At 40.1% G+C, this 22,486-nt stretch overlaps 2 protein-coding genes across 2 annotated transcripts; both read right to left on the bottom strand.

Annotated features, from left to right (window-relative positions):
• Positions 1-250: 250 nt before the first annotated feature.
• On the bottom strand, positions 251-1,573 carry SMIM19 (small integral membrane protein 19). Its single transcript, XM_089505768.1, has 3 exons — positions 1,440-1,573; positions 1,097-1,221; positions 251-306 (listed from the first exon to the last, which is right to left on the bottom strand). The coding sequence occupies exons 1-3, from the start codon at positions 1,571-1,573 to the stop codon at positions 251-253; spliced, it is 315 nt and encodes a 104-aa protein (XP_089361894.1).
• A 3,130-nt stretch (positions 1,574-4,703) lies between these two features.
• On the bottom strand, positions 4,704-21,676 carry LOC149274167 (PHD finger protein 20-like). The gene is made up of 17 exons (XM_089505762.1): positions 21,594-21,676; positions 20,957-21,128; positions 20,098-20,182; positions 19,400-19,479; positions 18,881-19,268; positions 18,478-18,585; positions 17,884-18,114; positions 17,467-17,646; positions 12,274-12,549; positions 10,054-10,146; positions 9,244-9,408; positions 8,665-8,834; positions 7,817-7,940; positions 7,107-7,302; positions 6,598-6,991; positions 5,542-5,716; positions 4,704-4,846 (listed from the first exon to the last, which is right to left on the bottom strand). The coding sequence occupies exons 1-17, from the start codon at positions 21,674-21,676 to the stop codon at positions 4,704-4,706; spliced, it is 3,063 nt and encodes a 1,020-aa protein (XP_089361888.1).
• Between the last annotated feature and the right edge of the window lie 810 nt (positions 21,677-22,486).

Below are 22,486 nucleotides of genomic sequence, written 5' to 3'. Positions count from 1 at the left end.
CTCCTTGAGATGAGGTACAGATGGCAGACCGCGGGAGGGCACTGGGTGTACAGAACGGCACTAGAAGCATGAAATAAATACGTAAAAAAAAAAACTCTGTATTTGTTGTTCGGTTTTGTATATAATCCGGTCCCTCGTTTGATTGCTGCTAAAACACTGACATGTTTAGTGCGGCTGGTAACAGGCGGTGACCCGCCAACACGTCCTCTTCATGCGGAAGCTTTATATATATACGAGACCAGAGCTCTCCTCATTCCACGGTAAGTTGGACGCTGTCACTTTGACCGTGCTGATCGTGTTTCCGTGCTGAAAAACATCAAGAATATTATCTTTTATTTATAATATAATATATATTTAGAATATATTCCTATAGTCCATACATTCAGAGTCTGACAAAACTAGAACTGACAGATTAAAAACGATCATTTACGTTAAATTAATAGAGACCGGTCCGTAAGCTTACAGTCTAGAGGATATTTCGATTCAATGGCCACCATCCTAGATTAAAACGCAAAAATTAACACATCTACCACTTTTACTCCGGTTGCCCACCGACTTGATGAAAGGTTACATATTATGTTTAAATAATTCTGTACATTTTAAAATAATGACTTTGAAATGTAACGCTCTCACACCCTTTGTAGCAGAAACATAAAACACGACGGCAGATCATTCCATCCGTCTACTCCGCACGTTCTTCAGACCTTAACCGGTCCTCGATCCTTAGATCCAGGAGCCACATGCCCGTCCCATGCATGTTTAAATCCTTACTATACTAGCCTCTACCATTTCCGATTGGGGCGCTGATCCATTTATCTACCAACCCTTCAGTAAAGCTAAGCTTCTGACCCTTATAACTTCCATATGCGGAAAGGTGCAGGGGCAATTTATACTAAAATCTCTTGTTGGACTTTAAAATTGCTTTAATTCTAGCTGTATCGCACAAAGGTTATTTTCTGCTAGTTTATATAGAATAATATCCAGATACACCGACGGTAACGTGCATTAGATATTACTTCGAATGTGGTGTTACGATACACAAAAAGAAATCCATTCTTAGTTTAACTCCCCCCATTAACTTTATGATCAGTCTCACCGATATAATACATCTCCAGTTGTTGGCGTAGGCGAATCTTCTTCACGTCATCATAGAAGTTTGTCTCGGATGACGTCTCCGCTGCAGGAGGAACCGTGAATATCCTCATTATCTTTCTTTTATTTCTGCACAAAAACAGTCACAGGTCAAAGTATTCTAGAGTGACAGTAATTCTACCCCATAACCCCCCCCCCATCGGGAAAGTGGCTCTAATTGGCCACCTATTTATAAAATAAGGGATTAATACATATTATTAGATATCACATTTTCTTTATTTTTTTTAACGCTCGAATGTCGGCAGAAACATAGTGAAAGATCTTCCACCAAGACAAACGTAACTCACTTTCTTGCATACATGAAGAGTCCAAAGCTGACAAGAATCACAATCAAATAGACGTTTGTGGCCTCGTTCCATGCCTCGTGGACGGAATAATCAATGGTTTCATCATCTGCCATCACACCGTATCCTCCCGCCATCTTCTGCAAAACGAAGAGAGCAAAAAGCATTGATAAAGGTAAAATAGGCTATTGGTAGAGATCAGGTTCTCGCAGACCCTTGTGTTGCGGGACCCGGCGGGCTGCGCACCGTACATCGACAAACTGGGATTTAAACCTCCTTACTTCGTAAAGAATCCGATCTCTGGAGGTTCCCAGCGGCGCACAGAACCGGCCTTTAATCTCCTTCCTGGTTAAACTGAACTTTCTGTTACCCCCTAGGGCTGGGTGAATTGACTAGCTGCACCCCTTCACTGCCAGCACCCCAAATAAACACGGTTATCCCGAACTGGATCCCTGCCGCGGGCACCGACCTACATCGTTAGCGGACTCGCTCGCCCACCTCTCCCGAAAATTAGGCTCCTCTCCTGCACCCATCACACAGGATCTCCCGTGCCCCTATAATGCCCGCACGGGAGACCCTCTCCGCCGGGGGTAACCTCACTTACCACCGAACTGAGCTCATTCCTTGAAGGTAAAGGATCGCGGGTGCTTTGTGACTTCAGCTCGATGCACTTCCGGGTTACGAAAGGGGGAAGAAAAAAAAAAACCTGCTCATCAGCCACGCCCATCGCTTTGATTGGCCGAGGAATACGGGGCTTTGTTTTGCTTCTCGGAGTAGAAAACACGCGTCAGAACAGTAACGCGGAGTGTTGGATTACCGGGGATCAGATGAACATCGTCCCGGCAATCCTAAAGGTGCGACACTGGGTGCACGGCCCGGGATACCTGCCGGCTGTCGCATGATGCCGTTTTCTAGCCGCTCACCGTAGATGCTGGCTGTGTGTATGTAGTGCGGCAATATTTAAATCACACTGTGTTCAAATCCTGCAATCTGCGTTTCTAAATACCATTATTATTACCCCAATTACTCTACAGTAACCCCTGCCACCTCTTTAAACAGATCAGTTGTAATGACGTCATGTTAAATGCAGAAAACTGTTCATCTCATGCTGCATTTTAGATCAAAAGTGTTAATGACATAATGTTGAACATCACCCTGAAATATAAATATATATATTACACTGTATATTATATAATAAATGCATACATCTAACTTTTGGAACTGCTCACATTTCTGCATAAATCCTCCATGGATCTGCAAGGAGACGCAGCTATCATACGCATTAAAAGCGTCTGCTTAAGAGAAATCTTTAATGGATCTTTAACTGCTCCTGTGCTATGATTTTGTTCCCGTCGTGTTTGTTATGGATCCTTTGATATTACATTTTCTTAGTTCTGAAAACATACACTTCCCCCATGCTTTGTAAGACTGCACCGCACATTAACCTCTCATCTAATATAGGGAGAGCGCGTCTGTGTTGGATCTTAATCCCCAACATCTCATTCCAAGAAGTCATCATCTTACTTCCTGGCCCTGATAACTCACCCCAGACTGGATACTTTTAACATCAGGCCCCCTACAACCACAGGTAACATAAAATAAGGCAAATAGACAATAAAAGCGAAGACAATACACACTCCTTCAGAACAAATCTGTTAATCAGTTTGTACCATTCAATATTTAATAAACAGCTGCATGGGGAAAAAAAAAAACATGAATAAAGTTATTTATAAAGAACAAAAGGACTGCTGAAAATGTGTTTTTAGTCTATTAGATTTACGCAGGATTCATTACTTGCAGCCGGTTACAAAAACAATACAGATACTTCCCGTCCTTCCCTATCACCCTTTTTACTTTTGTGTTTAACACTCATGCGGAAAAGTAAAGAAAAAAAAATATATACATGAACAGAGAACAATAAAAGACGACAAAGGCAGAAATGAGAATGTGTCCAAGATGCTTAGCATCTCTCTACGTTTGGAGCTACCGCCGACAGCTTTACAAATGAAAGCCTAAGAACGGGACTTTTCATCCATCAAGCAAATAAACCAATTTGTTCTTAGAAAATGAATACAAACGCTGATACAGACCGCTATCCAAAAAAGTGTTAAGGGAACCCGCAGACCGTCAGCATCACAGGCAGCGATTACAAATATAAATATATATTTAACTTTAGGCATTAAACCATGATGCATGTTTGACATACAAGAGTGTGGTTTTAAAGAACAGGGAGAAACTTAAAAGAAAAGTCAATGATCTGGTATAGGAACCCAACTCATGTCCTGGAATGGTAATGAATAAAGCTCTTCAGATACTTTCTCTGAAGGTTACGGGAAGATGGACGAGGTTAGTACCTGTCATACAAACGATTAAACAGAGACGTAAAGAGCTATTTCTGTTTACAGATATGGGGCAAAAATAGCCCGTCTCGCACACAAACTGTTTGGAAAGCCATTACTAATCAATCGCATTCAACAACAATACATTGTTTAGTTTTTCTCATTCTGTAGGCACAGCGTGGCCAGAATTCATTAGAAATTATTCATATGAAAAGCGTCTAGATCATTCTTAGATTGAAATCATGCCCTAGTAAGATACAGTGTATGTGTACCATTACCGCAATTACAACAAGCAAACTATTTGAACCGGAATATCTACTAACACCGCAGCAACAGAATACAATGAGAAGTAGAACATCACTGCGCTTAGCAAAAGGTCATGACTACATCTTGTTTAAATACTGTTCTATACGTATGCAAAAAAACAACAAGCCGCAAACATAACGAAGAACAGAGTTTGCAGCTATTCCCACAGTGGGCGCGTGGCTTGGAAGGATGCTTTTTTTTTTGGGGTGGCAGTATTTCAAGTCAGTTTGGAAAAGAAATATTTTTTTATGAAAGAAAAAAATTCCTGCCCAATCTTTAACTCCGTAGGCTAACACGTTCCTTGAAGCGCAGAAACCCCTCTGGTATAAAAAGGGTTAAAAAGCTGCAATCAAAATTAGCAACTAACATTATGAGGACAACCCAAAAGAACAAAAGCAAAACAGAAAGTACAAGCCTCAGTTCTACATTCATGTAAAATGCCATCCATTATTAAACATTATAATGATCCGCAGCCGTAGTGGGAGCAGGTGATGCTGTCCATCAGCCCAGCAGGTTTCGCTGCAGCTCATGCAATCTGCGTGCCATTCCCCCAACGCTCCGTAAGTGCCTGGAACCTCTGCTACAGCCTCGTAGAAACGCTTCCGCAACGCGCCGGGCGTTCTCATGTCGAGCAGCAAACCGCTATCTGCTCCACTTTGCCGAGGTCCGTGAGAAGCTGCTTGATCCGGTGCTTTAGCTGAGGAAGCCGTGCGAGTGGTTCTGGAGGTTCTAATTCTCCTGTGTAGTCTAAGAAGCTCTCTAAAACTGCAGTTAAAAAAAAAAAAACAGAAAAATATAACCGTTAGAAACGTATAAAGAAAAGAAAACAAACTTTTTTTTTGCAAGCTATAGGGCATTAAGTACAAGTAGTGTTTTGCTACTTCAAAACCATTTTTTTTTTCCAAATCTGGTCATTCTGCCCCCATGTCCTATGTCAGGGGAGTCCAACTTGCGGCCCTCCAGCTGCTGCAGGACTACATCTCCCATTCAGCTGAGGAGTATGGGAGATTTTTGCAAAGATATAGTGCTAATTTGAGCACTTGCTCGTAAAAATATTTTATCTATATATAGTTTTCAACTTATTTTTCCTTTATTTACATTTTGTTGGAACTGGATGGTTAGGGGAAACATCAGGGGGATGGTGACATCACTGCATAATTGCTTTTAAACGTTACCAAATTTCTATTTATGTTTTTAAAACATAATTACGATTAGAAAGCTGGGCTCCATTGTCATTGCCAGGCACATCATCGGTCGTTAAGGGATTAAACATTTAATAAAGTACAATATAAATATGAAACTTATTAAATATGGAAACAGTTTAACAGAAAACCGAAGGGACATTAAATGATTTCAGTTGGTCCTAAAATATTCAGTATTAATAAGGAAATCAGCCACTTTAACCTTGCATTGACATTAATATCGTAAAATAAAATAGCATTTTAGCCTCATGTATTTACCATCGAGCTCCTTCTCAATGAAATCCATCCTGTGAGTGACTTCGTCTTGCAGAGACTCCAGATGGGCCAGGAGGTTAAGCTGCCACTGTAGCTGTGAAGTGACTGCTGCGTTACCGTTGTCCAGCGGCTGCGGAGATTGTGGAGGCAGATTCCTTTTCGCAAGGCTCTCTCTGACCTTTAGAATTATATGTGTTATTAATGCTTACAATGGAAGTAGAAGCATCTAAGAACTCATGGATCGGCAGCAACAAATACACTATACGGACGAAAGTATTGGAAGATCTGACTATTTCAACAGGGACTTCAATGACATTGCATTCTAAGTACATTAACGTTAAAATGTAGTCGGCCCCCTCTTCTCATCCAACATCAGTGTCTGACCTCACAAATGCTCTACTAGATGAAAGAGAAAAAATTCCCATAGAAACTCCCCAAAATGTTGTGGAAAACCTTCCAAGAATAGTGGAAGCTGTTATGCCGGCAAAGGGGGGACCAAATACATATTAATGTCTATGTTTTTAGAATGCAATGTTATAAACGTCCCGGTTGGTGTAACAATCAGGCTTCCCACTACTTCTGTCCATACAGCGCAGAGTTAGAAAAGCCTTGCCATTTAAATTATATTTCCTTAACAAGTGGTAGAGACGAATACAGCGAGTAGATTTAAACATACATGGGAATGGGATATAGCTCCTGAATCTAAGACAAAGATTTACATCGAGTTAATGGGGCAGACTAGATGGGCCGCATAATTATCTGCCGTCAAATCCTATGTTTCTATATTTGAGCTTTTCAGTTCTAAAATATTATTAATGCAACAGCAGTCAACGACATCAACTATCGCAATACAGCAGCATTTAGTGGAATGGAACCCCACGACATTTATAATTGAGAGGCGTTTCTAAACAGCATTTGCAGTTTGTATCTACTGGCTTAGGCGGCTATAGGGTCAGGTCACTAAAGTTCACCCAGAAAAACGCACAATACACGACTGTTCCTTTGTGAAAAAAGTGCATAGTTTTATCGGTCTAGTGATTTAGAAATTGACTAACTCACCTTACAGTAATTATGCTTGGATTCGCTCTCAGCCTTTATCAGCTCTCTGTCCAACTCCCACCCAAGTCTGTCAGCTATTGAGTCTTCCCGGCTCTGCCGTATTCGGTCCACCCCAGCGTCCAATGCCGAATTCCTCGTTTCCACAACTAGTCTCTGCTCTACCGCAGGGTAATAGGTCCGAGGTTTTTGGTAACAGTGTTCGCTGGTGATATACGATTCCTCCACAGAAGGAATGGGTGATGGCTTATCCGCTGCCCCATTGTAAGTCCTGTAATTGGTGGAATCTTCCTTGCAAGAGTTTTCCTCAGGGCTGCGTTTGATGTAGCATTTGTCATTGAGTAGATGCGGTTTCCACGGCTGCCCCCAGTACTTGAGATCTGGATGTTCTTTACTTCTGTATAATATACACAACATTTACCACTGAGAACACAACTCTGAATACACACAGCCACCCACGGCAAAGCACGAGCTTTCTGTAAGCCGTAACAACCATAACTCTGATCACTCACTGCAATATGCTCATCTTCAGCTGCAGTCCGTGCAGAACCTCTATCACTCGCTGCACATCTCCGAGAAGCTGATGAGTGGCCACTATTTTCTTGGCGTTCTGATGAGAGTAGTTTTCTTCTAGAAAGGACAAGCCGTGCATGTGGCCCTCGTTCAACCAGTCCTTGTCGTACCAATACTTTAAACTCAGCCTCTGACCTGAATAAGGCAATAAAAGAAAAACCGCTTGTCAAAAAGTGTATTGTCGGCTGCAAGAAATTTTTATATAGAAGCCATTACAGTAAAATTTCAGCTAAAATACGAACCCGTGTATATGACATCATTCTGAATTGTTGTCTATAAAAGGGACGGATAGACTTTCCAGTACCCACAGTTTAAACAAGTTAAAGAACGGTCATGTGACCCATACTTTAGCCAATGGTAAGAGTGTAGCAATGAAAGAATGGAGGGCGATTCGATTTACTCCATAATGTAGGTTTTCATGATGCTTTTAGACGAAGCGCAGTCTGATCAGTGTCAGGATCTCGTGGAAAATGTTGACAGCGTGGATGCAGTGGATTAAAATAGTTGCAATAAAACCGTCAACGTAGTGCTCGTATGTCATGATTCAGACCGCCAAGGAGAGCGAATGATTACCATGAGGCTTTGTATTTCAGATAAATATTATGGGCTAAATGCTATGCGAATGTATCCAAGGTTAGCTAAACATTACTCAAAAGCAGCAGCAGTGTTGTACCTGGTGGATCTTGGCAAATATAACAGGTATATTTCTCTGGAACATTATCTTCTAGCAAACCCATGCAGACACCGTGCTGCCAGCAGAGACAGTCTTCGCACTGCACAAAAGAACAGCCCTACCATTAATCTTCCTAAATAAATGACAGTCGATTGATCATGCAGTAGTAGCCACTTCTGGTACCCATGTTCTTGGGTTACAATTAAATATCAAGGGCTTTTTTTGCCCATGGTACCATAACGAGGGTTAACATTAGTACAGAACCACTTTCAGTAGAACACAAGGCACCAAGTCTTAATTTCAGTACCTCATTTTTAAACCAAATCTCCGCAAAATATATATTTTTTTTTTAGCTATGCAGAGCAGAAATGGCTCACGAATTAATAAAAAAGCAAAGCATCCCTCTGAATAAAAAAAAAAAAAAAACAATATATATATATATATATATATATATATATATATATATATATATATATATATATATATATATATATATATATATATATATATATATATATATGTGTGTTCTGCCCACCAATCATACATAGACTGGAGTTACGGTTAAGTGTTCTCTGGTCTGTTCTCTAGCCATTTTTAAGCAGTAGCACTATATTCGTTTTCAGTTTCGAGGTATAAAATAGCGACCCATAGCATGCTTTTTAAATGCTGGCGAAGAAGAGCCATCAGTGTGTAGGACTGCGCTTTTATTTGCCAACAGCTCTGACGTAATATATATATATATTTTTTTATTATTATTATTTTTTTTACAGAACATGCCTTTCAAGTTTCATGACAAACCCTCAAAAGGTTAGCAAGACACCTACCTGGATCATGAAGTCGTTCTCCTCCTGCACTTCACACATACAGCGCACAATTTCACAATCACCTTCCTCTTCATCCATGTCTTCATCGGCGTTTGTAACGTCGATCTCTTCATTATCTTCGTCACTCCAAATCAAGCTTTCGGTACAAGAATCACTTAATGTATCTTCATCTGTAAAGTGTAACAATGGGGTAAAATGGATTAACACCAAAGCCATTAGTTAGTGCTGAACGCCAATGACGGGGAATCCCAGCCTCACAAAATAAGCGGAAATGTTATAATATACAAGAAAACAGAAGACCTAGGACCGAGTAAGAAACAGAAAAGGCAGCAGTAGGTAGACACCAATATTAGACACAGAGTAGGGGCAGATTTATAGCAGCTGGAAAACATTTTATAGTTCTTTGGACCGTCCACAATTACCATCATAAAATTTACGTTACTTGTTTATTTAAACTCAATAGAGCAGGACTGAAATTTTTTCCATTTTAAAACTAATTTATAGTATCAGTAAAGAGATTCCATCAGCAATAATCACGGGCGATACATATTGAGTCAAGTGTAGAACGGTTATGATTACCACTTAATCTGGCTGTGTCCTTACGACATCCATGATCACAGCTCCTCGGTGGTGGGTTCTTTAAAGGACAATGGCTTCTGAAGTCATTATTCAGCTTTGTAAGAGATGTTTTCTTGGGAGACAGCTCTTTAGATATATCAATGTTTTCTTCACTTCCAGAGAGTTCTGAGACACGAAAAGAAAAAAATCTGAATCAGCAAGTGTGTATAATACAGTCTGTAAACCATCTTTCTGGTGAACTTTGGGATGGACTCAAATAACATTTCCATAGCATAACCGATTACATACACATGGAACCACCAATAAATAAAAGCGCTTGTGATGATTTCCTTCAATGTTTTGTATTTGTTGACCCTGTACTGTCAGTTATTCAGGAGAAACATACTGAATAATCATAAATAACCATTAACATAAAACCATTAACATAAAACTTAATAGAGCAGCGTCCTTCAAACTTGGGGTCAGGACTCTTCTAGGTGTGTTTTAGGGGCACTGTTACTGAGCCACTCTGTTGGGCTTGCCACTTAGGCCAACTGTTACCCACCCTCCCCAGTAAGCAGGTAGAACTGCATGAATGTATTTGATATGACTTCAAACTAGAGAATCTCTTGAGTAACACAAAGGTGACATTAGAAGTGTTAAATGTTTTAAATATTTCCAATTATCAGCATTTAGTTTAAATGACCAGAACGGAAGAGAATGGAAGAGTAACCACTAAAATCATCAAAATAGGACCACGCCAACATTTAAATGGCTAATGGATTTTACTTTAACGCGGAGGTTGGAGGTTCATCAACTCAAAATTCTCACCAGACTTTGTTCTCTTTTTCTTTTTTTTCTTCTTCTTGGATTTTAGATTCAAGAAATCGTTACATTTTTCTTTGGTCTTCTCCTTGTCTTTAACTGTGTAAAACAACATGCAGATAATTATGTTTCCATTCTCCCAAACGGCTCTTTGACAGTAACATTGGACACTGTTAACCTTTTATATGTAACATAACCATGGAGAAAAATGCATTGTGCAGCAGACATAAGGCTATATATATCCTAGCGATCCATTGTTCAAACCTAGTTACGAAGGAGTAGAAGTCTGGTAAAGAAGCCAAAATATAATCAAAGTAAACTATGGAGCAGTTTGTTGTTATTTCAAAGTCGGCTTCATGGAACATTAAATAGTGAGGTCAGGCTTCCTGCAAAAGGTCCTTAAGGTCCAGAAGACATGAATGTGGGAGATTGAAGAGGCTTACCGCCATCTGAAAGTCTCTCTAGCTTGCGGTGAGTTTTCTGGATCAGATTCTCCTTGCTCTTCTCTCTCAGAGACAGGCGGTGGGAGTTGGTATTGTTTAAAGACGACGTTGAATGGCGTCTCTTTTCACTCTTCTCAGCCTTTCCATCGTGAGGTGGACTTCTTAGTGACAACTGAAGTGAGTGATCTGAATAGGGAATACGTAAATCAGTTACATCGAACCCATGCGCTGTATGCCTATTGCAATATAACGAAACCACAATACTTGGAAGCATTTTGTGATCAGGGGAGAATCATTTAAGCAAATACAAGGAGTTTCCAAAATACTCATCATACCAAAAGAGACATTTCCAGTGATGCACAATGTGAAACTCCGTAGCAAACAATGCAAAATCTGCAATTCCATGTCTTAACGCGCTAAAAATCTAATAAGCTTTCAGTATTCCTCAGGACCACTGTCCTGTCCGATTTATCACTATGGGTCAGATGAGGATTTTCTCAAAAGGAGCTAAAAAGCGATTAAATGAGTAATTTGATGTTCAGATGCCGCAATTCTGGGACTTGCACACAGACCGAGTTTTTACCTACCAAAAGCCAGAGACGGAATAATTGTGCATGGTAAGTTCTGTTCGGCAAAACAACACAATAATGAGAAGTAATAAACAAACGGACAAGAGACCAGTTTTTAAGTAAATGCCATGTAAACCATGAAACGGCAATTTTGGGTTCGCAAAGCAGGCATTCCAACCAGTGCCGTAAGAACCACGTTGGCAGGGGTCACAACTGCGACTGGGCCCGCCACTTTAGGGGGCACTGGCAGCGCATGTTGCTTGTGATGTCAGGGGCCCCCGGGGCATTGTTTCCTGTGGTTTCTCCTGATTCTAACTGTCAAGCAGGACACAGACCGTTCACAAAATTGTTAAACAGTCTTAAGGACACTAAGGAATTGCTGCAAGACACCACTTTCAATTAGTTAACCGGCCATGATGCAACTCTACGTTTTTGGGTTTTTTTTCTGTGCTGTGCATTTAAAAAGGTACCACTTTTGACTAAAAACTCAATTCCTCACAAGACGCGTCAAACTTTCAGAACAGTCGAAAAAGTAGAAAAACCAGAATTCCCAGAATTGTTTGTAGCAAATACCTTATTTTAGCTTCATAAAACCAAGCATAACACCAGATCGCACAACACCGCACTGTATTATAACAGACGTCACACATACGTAAAGCCACATACAATGTCGGAGGTGAAACCTGCCCAAGAGCAAGTGGATTTCATGTGGAAGGAAAATGAACATATATGTTGGTCTTCACAAAAGAACCACGCGTAATTCTCTGGCTCTCAGAGACCCTTTTACCGTAATAAAGATATTACACCCCTCGGACGCGTTGATTTCATTGAATATCCACCAAACAAAAGTGGTAGACAACACCAGGAGTTTATGATGCTAACATTTTTCTCAAATAGTTTAGGAACAAACTAGGTAAGAATCATGCTTTGTGTGACGTAGTCCCAATGTCCCCAGATCACACAGAATGTCAATAATTATTCTAACCAAACCAAGATGGATGCCACTCTTGAGATGTGCTTTCAAAGAGGTGACCGGTTCACTCTAAGGTCCAAAGCCACCACCCGTGCAACATTAATACACCACACCGCGCTACAACTAAAAAGCCGTACCTACTAGGGGAGTGACTGGTGATTTATATATACTCTACATCATTACAACAGACGTAAAATCTAATCCGATAAGGAGCCACAGGACAGAAGGCAAAGGTTCTTACGTAGGGAACCAGATGTGGTCCGTCTCCTCTTTGTGATTTCTTGGTTGGCTTTTTCGTGAGCTAAAGAGCCTCTTGTTTGCATATGTCTGGTCACAGGGCACTGATCCTGCTCTGCCTTCTCAACGCCATGAAAATACTTCATGTGGTAATGTAGCAATTTCGCTTTGCGAAACGATTTGGAGCAATCCAAAAACTTGCACTTAAACCTGTTGGGGTCCAGTTCCAGGGTCACAGCTTTGGGAGCTGGATTATCGGTTTTCTTCAAAGTATTTGTTACTGTAAGAACAGAACACAAAATAAAGAAAATGAAAATAAAACGTCCTTATGGAACAAAACAAAAAGGAAACAAAGTGATTGCAAAACAAAAACAAAAAGCGCTGCATAGTAACTCCATCCACTAGCAAAGGCACCGTTAGCAATATCCAGGCTGCTCTGCCAGTTTGTTACCAAAAGAAACATAACGACTAACCTCAAAGGGGCAAAAAAAAAAAAAAAGAACTTTTTAATAGTTAATGCTATGTGTCTCCCTTCCAACTATTTGGCAGGGGTGGAATAACAGGTAGGGCCCATGAGAAAAAAAGGTGTACAGGTACCCTTTCTCTTACCAATGCAAGCTATGTTAAAAAACAAAGAGCCATCTACAGAAATGTTGGATCGGAGGCAATGGAGCACTGGGTGGTGGGGGTCCAACATGTGGAACACGGCCTTGGTGGGCTGTTACCAGGGGACACAGTACAGGCCTATTTGCTGTATGACAGCCCTGGGAAGAGACCTCAACCACACAACAGGAGGTGTATGTGTGCATGCGCATCACAACGGGACTTCTTGCACAAACTGTGAAGATCCCCATTAGGATAGATTTACTTTTAAGTCATGACAGAGGACACGGATCAGGAAAACTAATATGGGGAATAAAATGGACAATAGAGGAGGACACTGTCAGGAGCGAGAAAGGAAACAAAATGGTCTAGGGATACAAGAGCAAAAGATTCATAGGAAGGGTCTAAAAAGAGAAAGGCATGAAAAGAACAGGTGTATGAATGAGAAAAGGTAAAGCGGTGTGGGAGAAGTGCAGATATCAGAAGTGGGACTTCAAAATATCCTAATGGAAACAGCTACCCTCTCCTTAACAGTTAATCCACCTGATTTCAAGACACTCAGAATAAGTTTCACCGAAATCTGTTCAAAGATTCAGCAATGAGTATAACACTCAGCAAGCTGATCTGTAAACACAATTAGGGACATTTTTGCCCAGACCAGTAGTCTTCTGACAGGGTAGGAAGCAGTTAAAAATTGATTATATAAAGGGACGTGAAGAAAACCTAAAGTCACGTGTTATGTGTTAAAGTGAATAAATAATAAAGGTGAGAAAACAAGTATGTTATTTCCCAAACAAGACCGCAGCTACCCACATAAAAAACACTCTTCCTCAAAGTGTAGAAATACAGGCAAACAAAAAGAAGTATGGGGCGCAGAAACATATAAGGGAGAAAACAACTGAAGTAAAATATAATAGTATCTTTAATAATAAATGTAAATATAAATAAAAAAGTGCAATGTATAGGCAAAGGGTCAATATAACCAGCAAAATACACTTACATTTGGTCCATGCACCCAAAGTGCATACATCTTTTACATACACACATTATGCACTTTGGGTGCATGGACCAAATGTAAGTGTATTTTGCTGGTTATATTGACCCTTTGCCTATACATTGCACTTTATTTTTTATTTATATTTACATTTAATATTAAAGATACTATTATATTTTACTTTAGTTGTTTTCACCCTTATATGTTTCTGCGCCCCACTCTTTTTGTTTGCAAAAATTGATTATACACAGACACAATATTATAATATTTGTCCAAATGTAGTTGAATAATTTTACATATGAAACAAGTGGTCCTCATTGTAGTCAAATATATATAAAAATAAAAAAAAAATAAAAAAAGACACCATATGTGAAATTTCTTACAATGAGAATGATTTCAATAATTTATGCAAAAACACATACAGCGTTACAAGAATACTGCAAGGAAGACATAAGAAATATAATATTCAAAATGTAAATCACAAGGAAGGCATATACATTTTCAGCATTCCTTAATGTTTGCAGTTTCACATCCAATGAGCGGAACAAACGCACTATAAATATACTAAGCAACAAAGAAAGCAATCCAAGCCTACAAAGTTAGTTTGGCACAGAGCAGACTTCATGATAAGTAAACAATGGTTAAGAGACATCCTGGAACACGGATACGGTAACGGTAACTAGACAGACATAAGCACATTACACAAGGAACATGGAAAAACAGCATGCGCGGCGGCACTGAAACTAAATTCAGATGACAAACCAAGTCAACGTGATGACATCTACATAGTAACGATAACAGCGGCAACGTCTGGGGGGGATTTATATGGTTAGATAGTAAAAGGCTCTGTAGTGGAGTAATATGTTGTCTGTTATTCTGTGTATAGGAGCCAAGTACCATGTCCCTAGTGCTAAAATTGCAGATAAAACTTTGCTGTTTGGGTATACACTTTATATACACACACACACACACACACATTTCTTACATACACACACATCAAGGTAAGATGATTTCCAACAGGGTAATTAGCCAGGCTGACAAACTTGTAGATTTAAAGGGACACTGCAACATTCACATGCATTTAAAAGCTTCACAAAGCAGACAGCTGGTTGTTAAAGAATGTTCATAGAATATGAACGAGGTAAGGTAGACAAAGATTGCCCCCCCCCCTTAAACGTAATCACGTACTCTAGAGATACAACAAATTCTGAGGCGTGATTTCAACCATGTCGATGATCCAGTGAACCTGCTTGGACTCGATTGCACTTAGAGAACGGTGCAGTCGCCGTACCGACGCCATACCCAGCTTTCAACGCAGCCCTAGAGCTTTTACGACTTGCAAACTAAATAGCCTGCTGAAAGAATCCTTTAGAGGAAGCTGCAGAAAACCGTTCCCGCATATTCCTGTTTTCACATCACTTTTGGCTGCTTTAATCAGCCAATCAGTGACAGGAAAGTCCCATTAATTTCCATAGGAACCATAAACCACACTATGCTTTTGTGGCACACGAGAAGCGAGCATTCTCTGAAAATATATGAAGTGAAAAGTGAATCACAACTTTTAACTTTAGTGGAAGTTCGCACCAGGTTATGCCTGCAGAGATGCAGACTAACATAAAACGAGAGAAGATAGAAACACATTATATATATATATATATATATATATATATATATATATATATATATATATATATATATATATATATACACGCAAAATGTCTTCATAAATCAGGTGCCATGTTTCAACTTAAAGCATAATTAGAAAAAAAACCAAAACATTTTAAAATGTTGATGCTGTGCACTTGTACCGTAGGTTTTTGTAAATCGTAATTGATTTTAACCTCTGTTTTAGTAGAAAAGAATGGAACCCCTGTCAAACTTATCACCATGGCAACATGGGGTTTTTCAAGCCCTGCGTTAAATGATCCTCAATCTGTTGGGCACTGAGCAGTTTGTGAACGGCAACTAAATTACTACACAACTCGACCCATGGCGTCAAATTAATGCAACATAATATGCATTTGGATCAGCATTAGCATTAAGCAAGAGGTCTGGAGTACTGCTAAAGGAGACAAAGCAAGTCACAGAAAGCCAAGTGCACATCATGTTAATCGGGCCGTGAAATTGCAATATCGTGCTTCCCTTTACATTAAAAGGTGCCAAGCATGTAGTAAAATAAAGCTGCTTACAGGGTTCTCTGCTGTATTTAGCAGAGTGGTCAGTTCGAGGATTCCGCTTCAGAGGAGCTAGAGAAAAAACCCAGACAAAATAAATTAGAACCAATGATTGCTAGTAGCCATTTAATTGTACTGACCCAAAAAATGGAATCGTTCGCAGGGTTCCAACAACCATTTCCACAGAGTCGACAAAAAGTGTACCCCCCCCCATAGTCTGCACTGAGAAGCGTTGTGTATAAATATCGCAGCTTGCCACCAGCAATTATCTGTCCATTATGTTATTTCCCTATGTTGGCATATAACTAATAATAATGATAATAAAAAGTTTAAAGTCATCTATGATGTAGCTTCTACTTTGTAGTCCCCTTAGAGACATGGTAACCAGAATTTGGAAGCCCAGAGTAACAATGGAATCAACTATCGGCCTTAGACAGATTGGCCAGAATGGGAAGAGAGCCAAACGAATTCTCAGAACGTTAAGCCGCTTTAGATAAGGGACAGAGTTGCCCGAGGAGATTCCAATCCTTTCTCCTCTAGCATAAGTGTTCAGCATCTGGCTAATCTTACACGACGTGGTGCCGACAATCATGGTGAAAGGTGGGGAAGTTTGTTTTGGGGTCCAAGACTGTTATAAGGAAACAGTAGACACAAAAAACACACACTAAGAGGATTTCCTTCAAAACATTAAGACTGATGGTTTATGTAAAATAAATCTAAAATGTCCCCCACCATCCACCGTGATGTTTAGGACTCCACTGTAGTGCACTATAACACAGAGAGTTAGTCCCCGGTTACAAAAAAGTTACATTAAAGTAGCGTATATTTCCTCGTCTAGTTCAATGGAAACTATTCGTCGCGTGAAGTCCCCCCCCCACCCCTACAGTGACCAATGAAGCTTACAACCATGTTCCTTTAATCTTGTGAACAGTATTACTGATATATGAACCTTTCAAAGTACAAGGAGTCTAGAGAGAGATTTCAGGTAATTGTATATTTTAAAGGGAAATCTGAGGTTACTTCTCTACCTGCAGACTAGACTATTTAGTACAGGCAATAAGCCACCGATGTATCATAACCACAAACTGTGTGCACGTAAAAGACCAAAAGAAGAGAATATATTACGTCAATCCCACATTAGATTGCCACAAGCCCGTTACCCTCGCCTTATGGGATCCAAGAACTTTAATCCAACCATAAAAGACACGGAACATCAAACCAAGTCGCCAGGTCACGAAGGAGGCAAACTATTCCATACATTGGTATAGACAAAACAAATCCCCATCATAGGGTTGGATTGAAATGTTCACCTCTTGCCTCTATTGTCAGAGTTTACAAGTTAAGAATGCCATTTGTGGGTTTCAGCCCCAAAATATATATATATGAAAGCAGCAGGAGTTACAGATTAATAGCGAGAGATGTTAACCTGTTACAGGAGCAGCAGTCTGAGTCTCATTCTGCGCCAATGACTCCTCCTGCTTAGGTTTGTCCTCCGTGACGGAGGTGGGAATGTCAGCTGTGGCCTCGTGTGCGATGTCCTCTTGTTTAAAAGGTTCCTTTGTTTCAAGATGCTCTGCGTCAATTGCTGGCATGGTCTCTGTCTTGACTGTACAGTCAATTAGAAAAAAAAATAGCTATTAACAGTCAATGCACAAACACAACCTCCTCTTACTGCTATTCTACTACAGGCTACATGCAAAAAGGACGTTTAGCACAGGATTTCTGTATATCAAATAAAAAAACGGCTCAAATAAAATATTCAATTACCAGAATTCAAAAATAGTATCATAAATGTAAAGATTCTGAAACTGTAAACATACAGGGTACATAAAAGAAGCCATACCTTCCTCCAACTCTTCACACGCTGGCTCCGCTTTTGGTAAGGATTCTTCCTTTTCAGCAGGTGGCGCAGCCGTTTCATCAACACCGAGCATTTCAGGTTTCTCATTCACCAGGAGCTGGGATGACTTCTCATCGTCGTCATCCTTACAAACGTCCTCCGCCTCAGGCCTCAGCTCCTCACCCAACGCACCATTTTCAGTTTTTTCTGTTGCATCGGCAGAAATACTTTTTGCTTCAAATAAACAGTTAAATATGTTAAACATCTTAAGGCAAACATGTTTCCTAGGTTACATCAAAAAATCTCTACTACTGTGACCTGTTAATCCAATGCTGCCCTCTACCTTTGCCAATTATATTTAAGGGTAGTTTTCCACTGACCAGTAAAGGTTTTGCTGTTTTAGGATGAGTGGAAAATACTACTATACCATATAGTGGGTTTGCAGGGAGTTATATAAATATTTTTTTTGCTTTTTGCAAAAAACAAATGCCCATTTATTTAGAATTAGAGCTGAGTATCACATTTGGCATCAGCCAATCTGTATTAATGACAAAGGAACATGTTCTTTGGTAAACACCAGAATTTTCATAAACTAACTTGTGCTTTTGTCAAGACGAGCTCTTTTAATTTGAACTTCTGACCCTACGGAGATCTTCCGTCTTCTCAGTTCCAACGTGACCGGCTGAAGCGTTTGAGATCCAGGTTCTGAAGAAAGACGAAAATAAGGGTAAACTGACAAGTAGTAAACTACATACACGATGCTCAGCTAAACAGCTCAAGACGATGCTCTAGGCCGTGTTGTCGTACTTATCTAAGAATATCTGGGAATTCTTACAAAAGACTCATGGCCTTTAAACCAAGTAGTATTAACTACAATTCCAGTAATTCCTAACACCTAAGAACACAATCGACCTTAAAATGACCAGACGACAAAGGCAAATCCCAAAGACGGCGAAGTTGTTCAGCTGCACCGGCCAGTAATTAGCAGAGATTCACCAACCTGATGATGGCAAAGAGGAGGACCGATCACGTTTTCTTCTCCTCTCTCCGTTTTCAAGAGGAACTCTGGAGATGTCATTCTGTGCGCTCCTGTCATCCGGCTGCGTTTCCCCAGAGGTCTCCCTTTCATTTTCAGATATATTTTCCTTGTCCTCCTTCTCATTCTTCGCAATGTTTTTTTCAGTAGGTTTGCTCTTCTCGCTTACTAACAGCTTCTTTTCCTTCTCAGACTGGGCCGACTGATTCTGATCAGCGGCTAGTGGCTTCTCTTTGTCTATCGTAGTATTCTCTGTGGACTTCTTCTGTTCTCTAAACTTTCCTCTGTGCTTGTCAGAAGGTGAAGAGTTTTCAGTCCCTCTTTCTCTTGGCTTTGAACGAGACAAATTTGACTGAAGAAACCAAAAAAATAAATAAAACCCAGATGTAAACATGCACAAAAGCTAAAACCCCCAATTTAAAAGCAGACATTTATCTGCGGCGCATGTAAAATCTTTCATATATACACTTCAAATATTTTTACCTGATCCTTAGAGAAAGCCTTCACGTGAATGTTTTTGACTGTCTGAACTACTCCATCAAAAAATTTCACAGTGTATGTACCTAGGAAGGATAACAATAGTTACGAGGACCTATACGAAAGCCTCTTTTCAACCCCTTCAATACACGGCATTCAAGGACCAGCGTTTGCTTACGTCTAACTTTGTCTACTTTTTCTACTGGAACCAAATATCCTACAAAACTATGCAAATAGTAGGCACCGATATACTTCTCAAGTATGGGCATGGGGCATGACTAAGGCTACCTGCTGGGCTAAAACCGTTCCTTAATATTGTGGTGAGTAAAGCCACTCCATATACTAAAGGGTGCTCGATTACCGCATTACTTTGTAGATTAACCCTTTCCGTACTGGTGACGTACCTGGTGCTTCCAGACCGGGACTTACCAGGTACCAGCGTTCCGTAGGAGCCACTCCCCCAAGTCGCTTTGAAGCGAATCACGAGCACGGAATTAAAATATTCAAGGGAAGACGCAGTACTTGGGCGCCGGTCCTGAAGGGGTTATGTTAACACCACAAGAAGCCCCAAACGATCGGTGCAATGAAATTAGTGCTTAAAGCTTGACACTAAGGCACTTTTAAGGCCTGGCACAGAGTAAGGGCTACAGGACCCCTATGTAAGTTACTGCACTTTATAAGAAAATAGGAACGTGGCCTCTTACCATCTTTATTGACAGCGGTTATTTTTGCTGGATAGAATCGGCAGTCAGACCAACAAGCTAAAACCTGTTCATTCACACGAAAAACCTATCAAAAAAAATACAACGCTTATTTAATATTTACATGAGACACAAATTATTTCATTTTACTGCTTTTGGCACTGGAATGATCGCCTAACCTCAGCAGGTTTAGCACCAAAAAGGATACTTTTGAACAAAAAAAGATACTTTGCTAGATCTTTGTTAGGCTTTGTGTGTTTCTGCCTTCAGACCCAATATCGAAGACGCAGTATTAATCGGTATGTGGGGCTAATCCATCAATACCCCCCACCCGACTAATTTGGTCAAACATGTTGGCTCATGATATTGCAGGACCGCTGTTCGATTGAGTTGTTTGTTCTCTTCGAAATGAAAGAGCAGCAGTATTAATTTGGAAGGTGTGTGAGAAGATGAGAATGTCACGTCACCAAATCCACAGAAACATGATGTATGGAGAAAGGGGAGAGTTGGTGCGGAGGATGTATTAGTGGCAGGTAAGCTCTGGGTACAGAGCTGGAGTTTAGGTGAAAGTGAGTTCCAGAGATATGGGGCAGCCCCATAACGTATGGTTGGGGGAAAGATCAGTTAATGCAACCGATATCCTCCTTTATTGGAGTGTAACACTGATATTGTACTGTGTATATATATATTATATATGTAGTTCAGTCAGACGGGTGTGTGTGCACACACATATATATACACCAGTTGGCTTGAGTGTGAACCCAAATGTCCTCAATCATAGAAAGCTATGTACCAGAGAAGAATAAAACATTTGTTTTATAAACGTGCCAGGACAGCCGAGATTTGAACAAAGGGTACTTACGACCTGCGGCTCCTCTTCCACCAAGCCTTCTCGTCTCAGCTGAATCTTCTCTAGCGGGCGGAGATAGGGACTATCCCAGCAAAACCATTCATCGTAACGGTGGTTCCACCTTTTGAAGTGGATAAGTACTTTGCCTTCCTCATAGTCTATTTCTTCAATATGAGCAGCATACCTACACAAGAGCGACGGGAAAATGTCACAATGAGAGATGCGACGCACAGCTGCTGTACCTTTACAATATGCTATAGCGGCTGCATTGTGATTTGTTACGTTTATATTGCAAAGTTCAGAGGAAGATCTGTAACATACAACACATGACCACACCATTACAGATTATATATAAAATTGTAGATTGTAAACTCCTTTGAGCAGGGCCCTCTTCACCTGTTTCTGTAAATCAGATTGTTATGCTATATACTACTTGTTATGTCCTGTCTACCCATTGTACAGCGCTACGGAATACGATGGTGCTATATAAAACAAATATATATATATTATTTGAGATCAGTATATATCTTAGGCATGGACACCCACTCTTGCAACATGAGTGGGGATGTAATAGGAGCAATGATTACACAGGCTTTCCAAAGCAACAGATCCACATAGGAGTCTAGAAGAATCCCAGATATCTACATACCATTTCTTTAATCGATCACGAGCCTCCAGCTGCGCACCAACTTCAAAGGTAATTCCTCGCCTATTTGGTGGGTTTTTTGTCATTTTATACAATCAGCTTTTGAACAAGCCATTCAAAGACCTGGGAAAAATGGGAAGCAAAAGTTAGCTTTATTCCTAATTACTGTTGACATGAGGGGTTAAATATTTAATATATATCTAAACACACTATATACTTATACACACATATATACACACACGCACACACACTTCTAGGAGTAGTCCCATAAAGGTGGCTGTTGCCATGTTGAAATTTTCACTTTGATTTATTTTATCTGATTTGTCAAGGAATTTGAAAACCAAACTAAATCAAACAAAACAGCACAATTTAAAGATTAGTCAAATGGAATTTATTCCCCCCCCCCCCAGAAACGCCATATCAAAAAAATACAGCTAGCTTGTAACATGCGTGAGGTTTTTTTAGTAGCTCACTGAAGGGTCAAATCATCAATCTCCCCACAGTCCCAATCACCGCATCCGGAAGGTCCCTGTAACCTGCATGACACAAGATCTTCACTCCTCTAATGCAGTTCATATATATATATATATATATATATATATATATATATATATATATATATATATATATATACATAGTGGACGGCCACGCCACTTTATATAGTACACTAACTTTGGCGGGCATTCGATTAGTGCCTTCATATGAAGAAAAAAAAGAAAACAGGTGAAATACGCTGCTGGCAGCAAGCAGATCCCTCAAGTATTCGGGGGGCCACACTTTTTCATTACTAGTATCAGATTAAAAATACACTTTCATAAAGCTTTGTTTTCTAAACATTTCCAGGTTTTGCATAACACGGTATTATGTTGTGTATACCGTCTAGCTCTGTTATCGTA

This window comes from Sceloporus occidentalis, unplaced genomic scaffold, assembly GCF_023333645.1.
Source record: "Sceloporus occidentalis isolate IW3139 unplaced genomic scaffold, rSceOcc1.0.p SCAF_345, whole genome shotgun sequence".
In the NCBI taxonomy this organism is placed as follows: Eukaryota; Metazoa; Chordata; class Lepidosauria; order Squamata; family Phrynosomatidae; genus Sceloporus; species Sceloporus occidentalis.
Note: the sequence above shows the minus strand (reverse complement) of the source record. Positions and strands in the feature narration are given on the sequence as shown.

Bases quoted from the DNA above. Each gene is read 5' to 3' on its own strand.
- SMIM19 (XM_089505768.1), bottom strand. From the start codon at position 1,573: ATGGCGGGAGGATACGGTGTGATGGCAGATGATGAAACCATTGATTAT. The intron at 1,222-1,439 runs GTGAGTTACGTT...GTTTTTGTGCAG, and splicing joins CTCTTCATGTATGCAAGAAA to AAATAAAAGAAAGATAATGA. The intron at 307-1,096 runs GTGAGACTGATC...GATGTTTTTCAG, and splicing joins ACTGGAGATGTATTATATCG to CACGGAAACACGATCAGCAC.
- LOC149274167 (XM_089505762.1), bottom strand. From the start codon at position 21,676: ATGACAAAAAACCCACCAAATAGGCGAGGAATTACCTTTGAAGTTGGT. The intron at 21,129-21,593 runs GTATGTAGATAT...GCTCTTGTGTAG, and splicing joins CGTGATCGATTAAAGAAATG to GTATGCTGCTCATATTGAAG. The intron at 7,941-8,664 runs GTAGGTGTCTTG...TCTTTTGTGCAG, and splicing joins AGAACGACTTCATGATCCAG to TGCGAAGACTGTCTCTGCTG.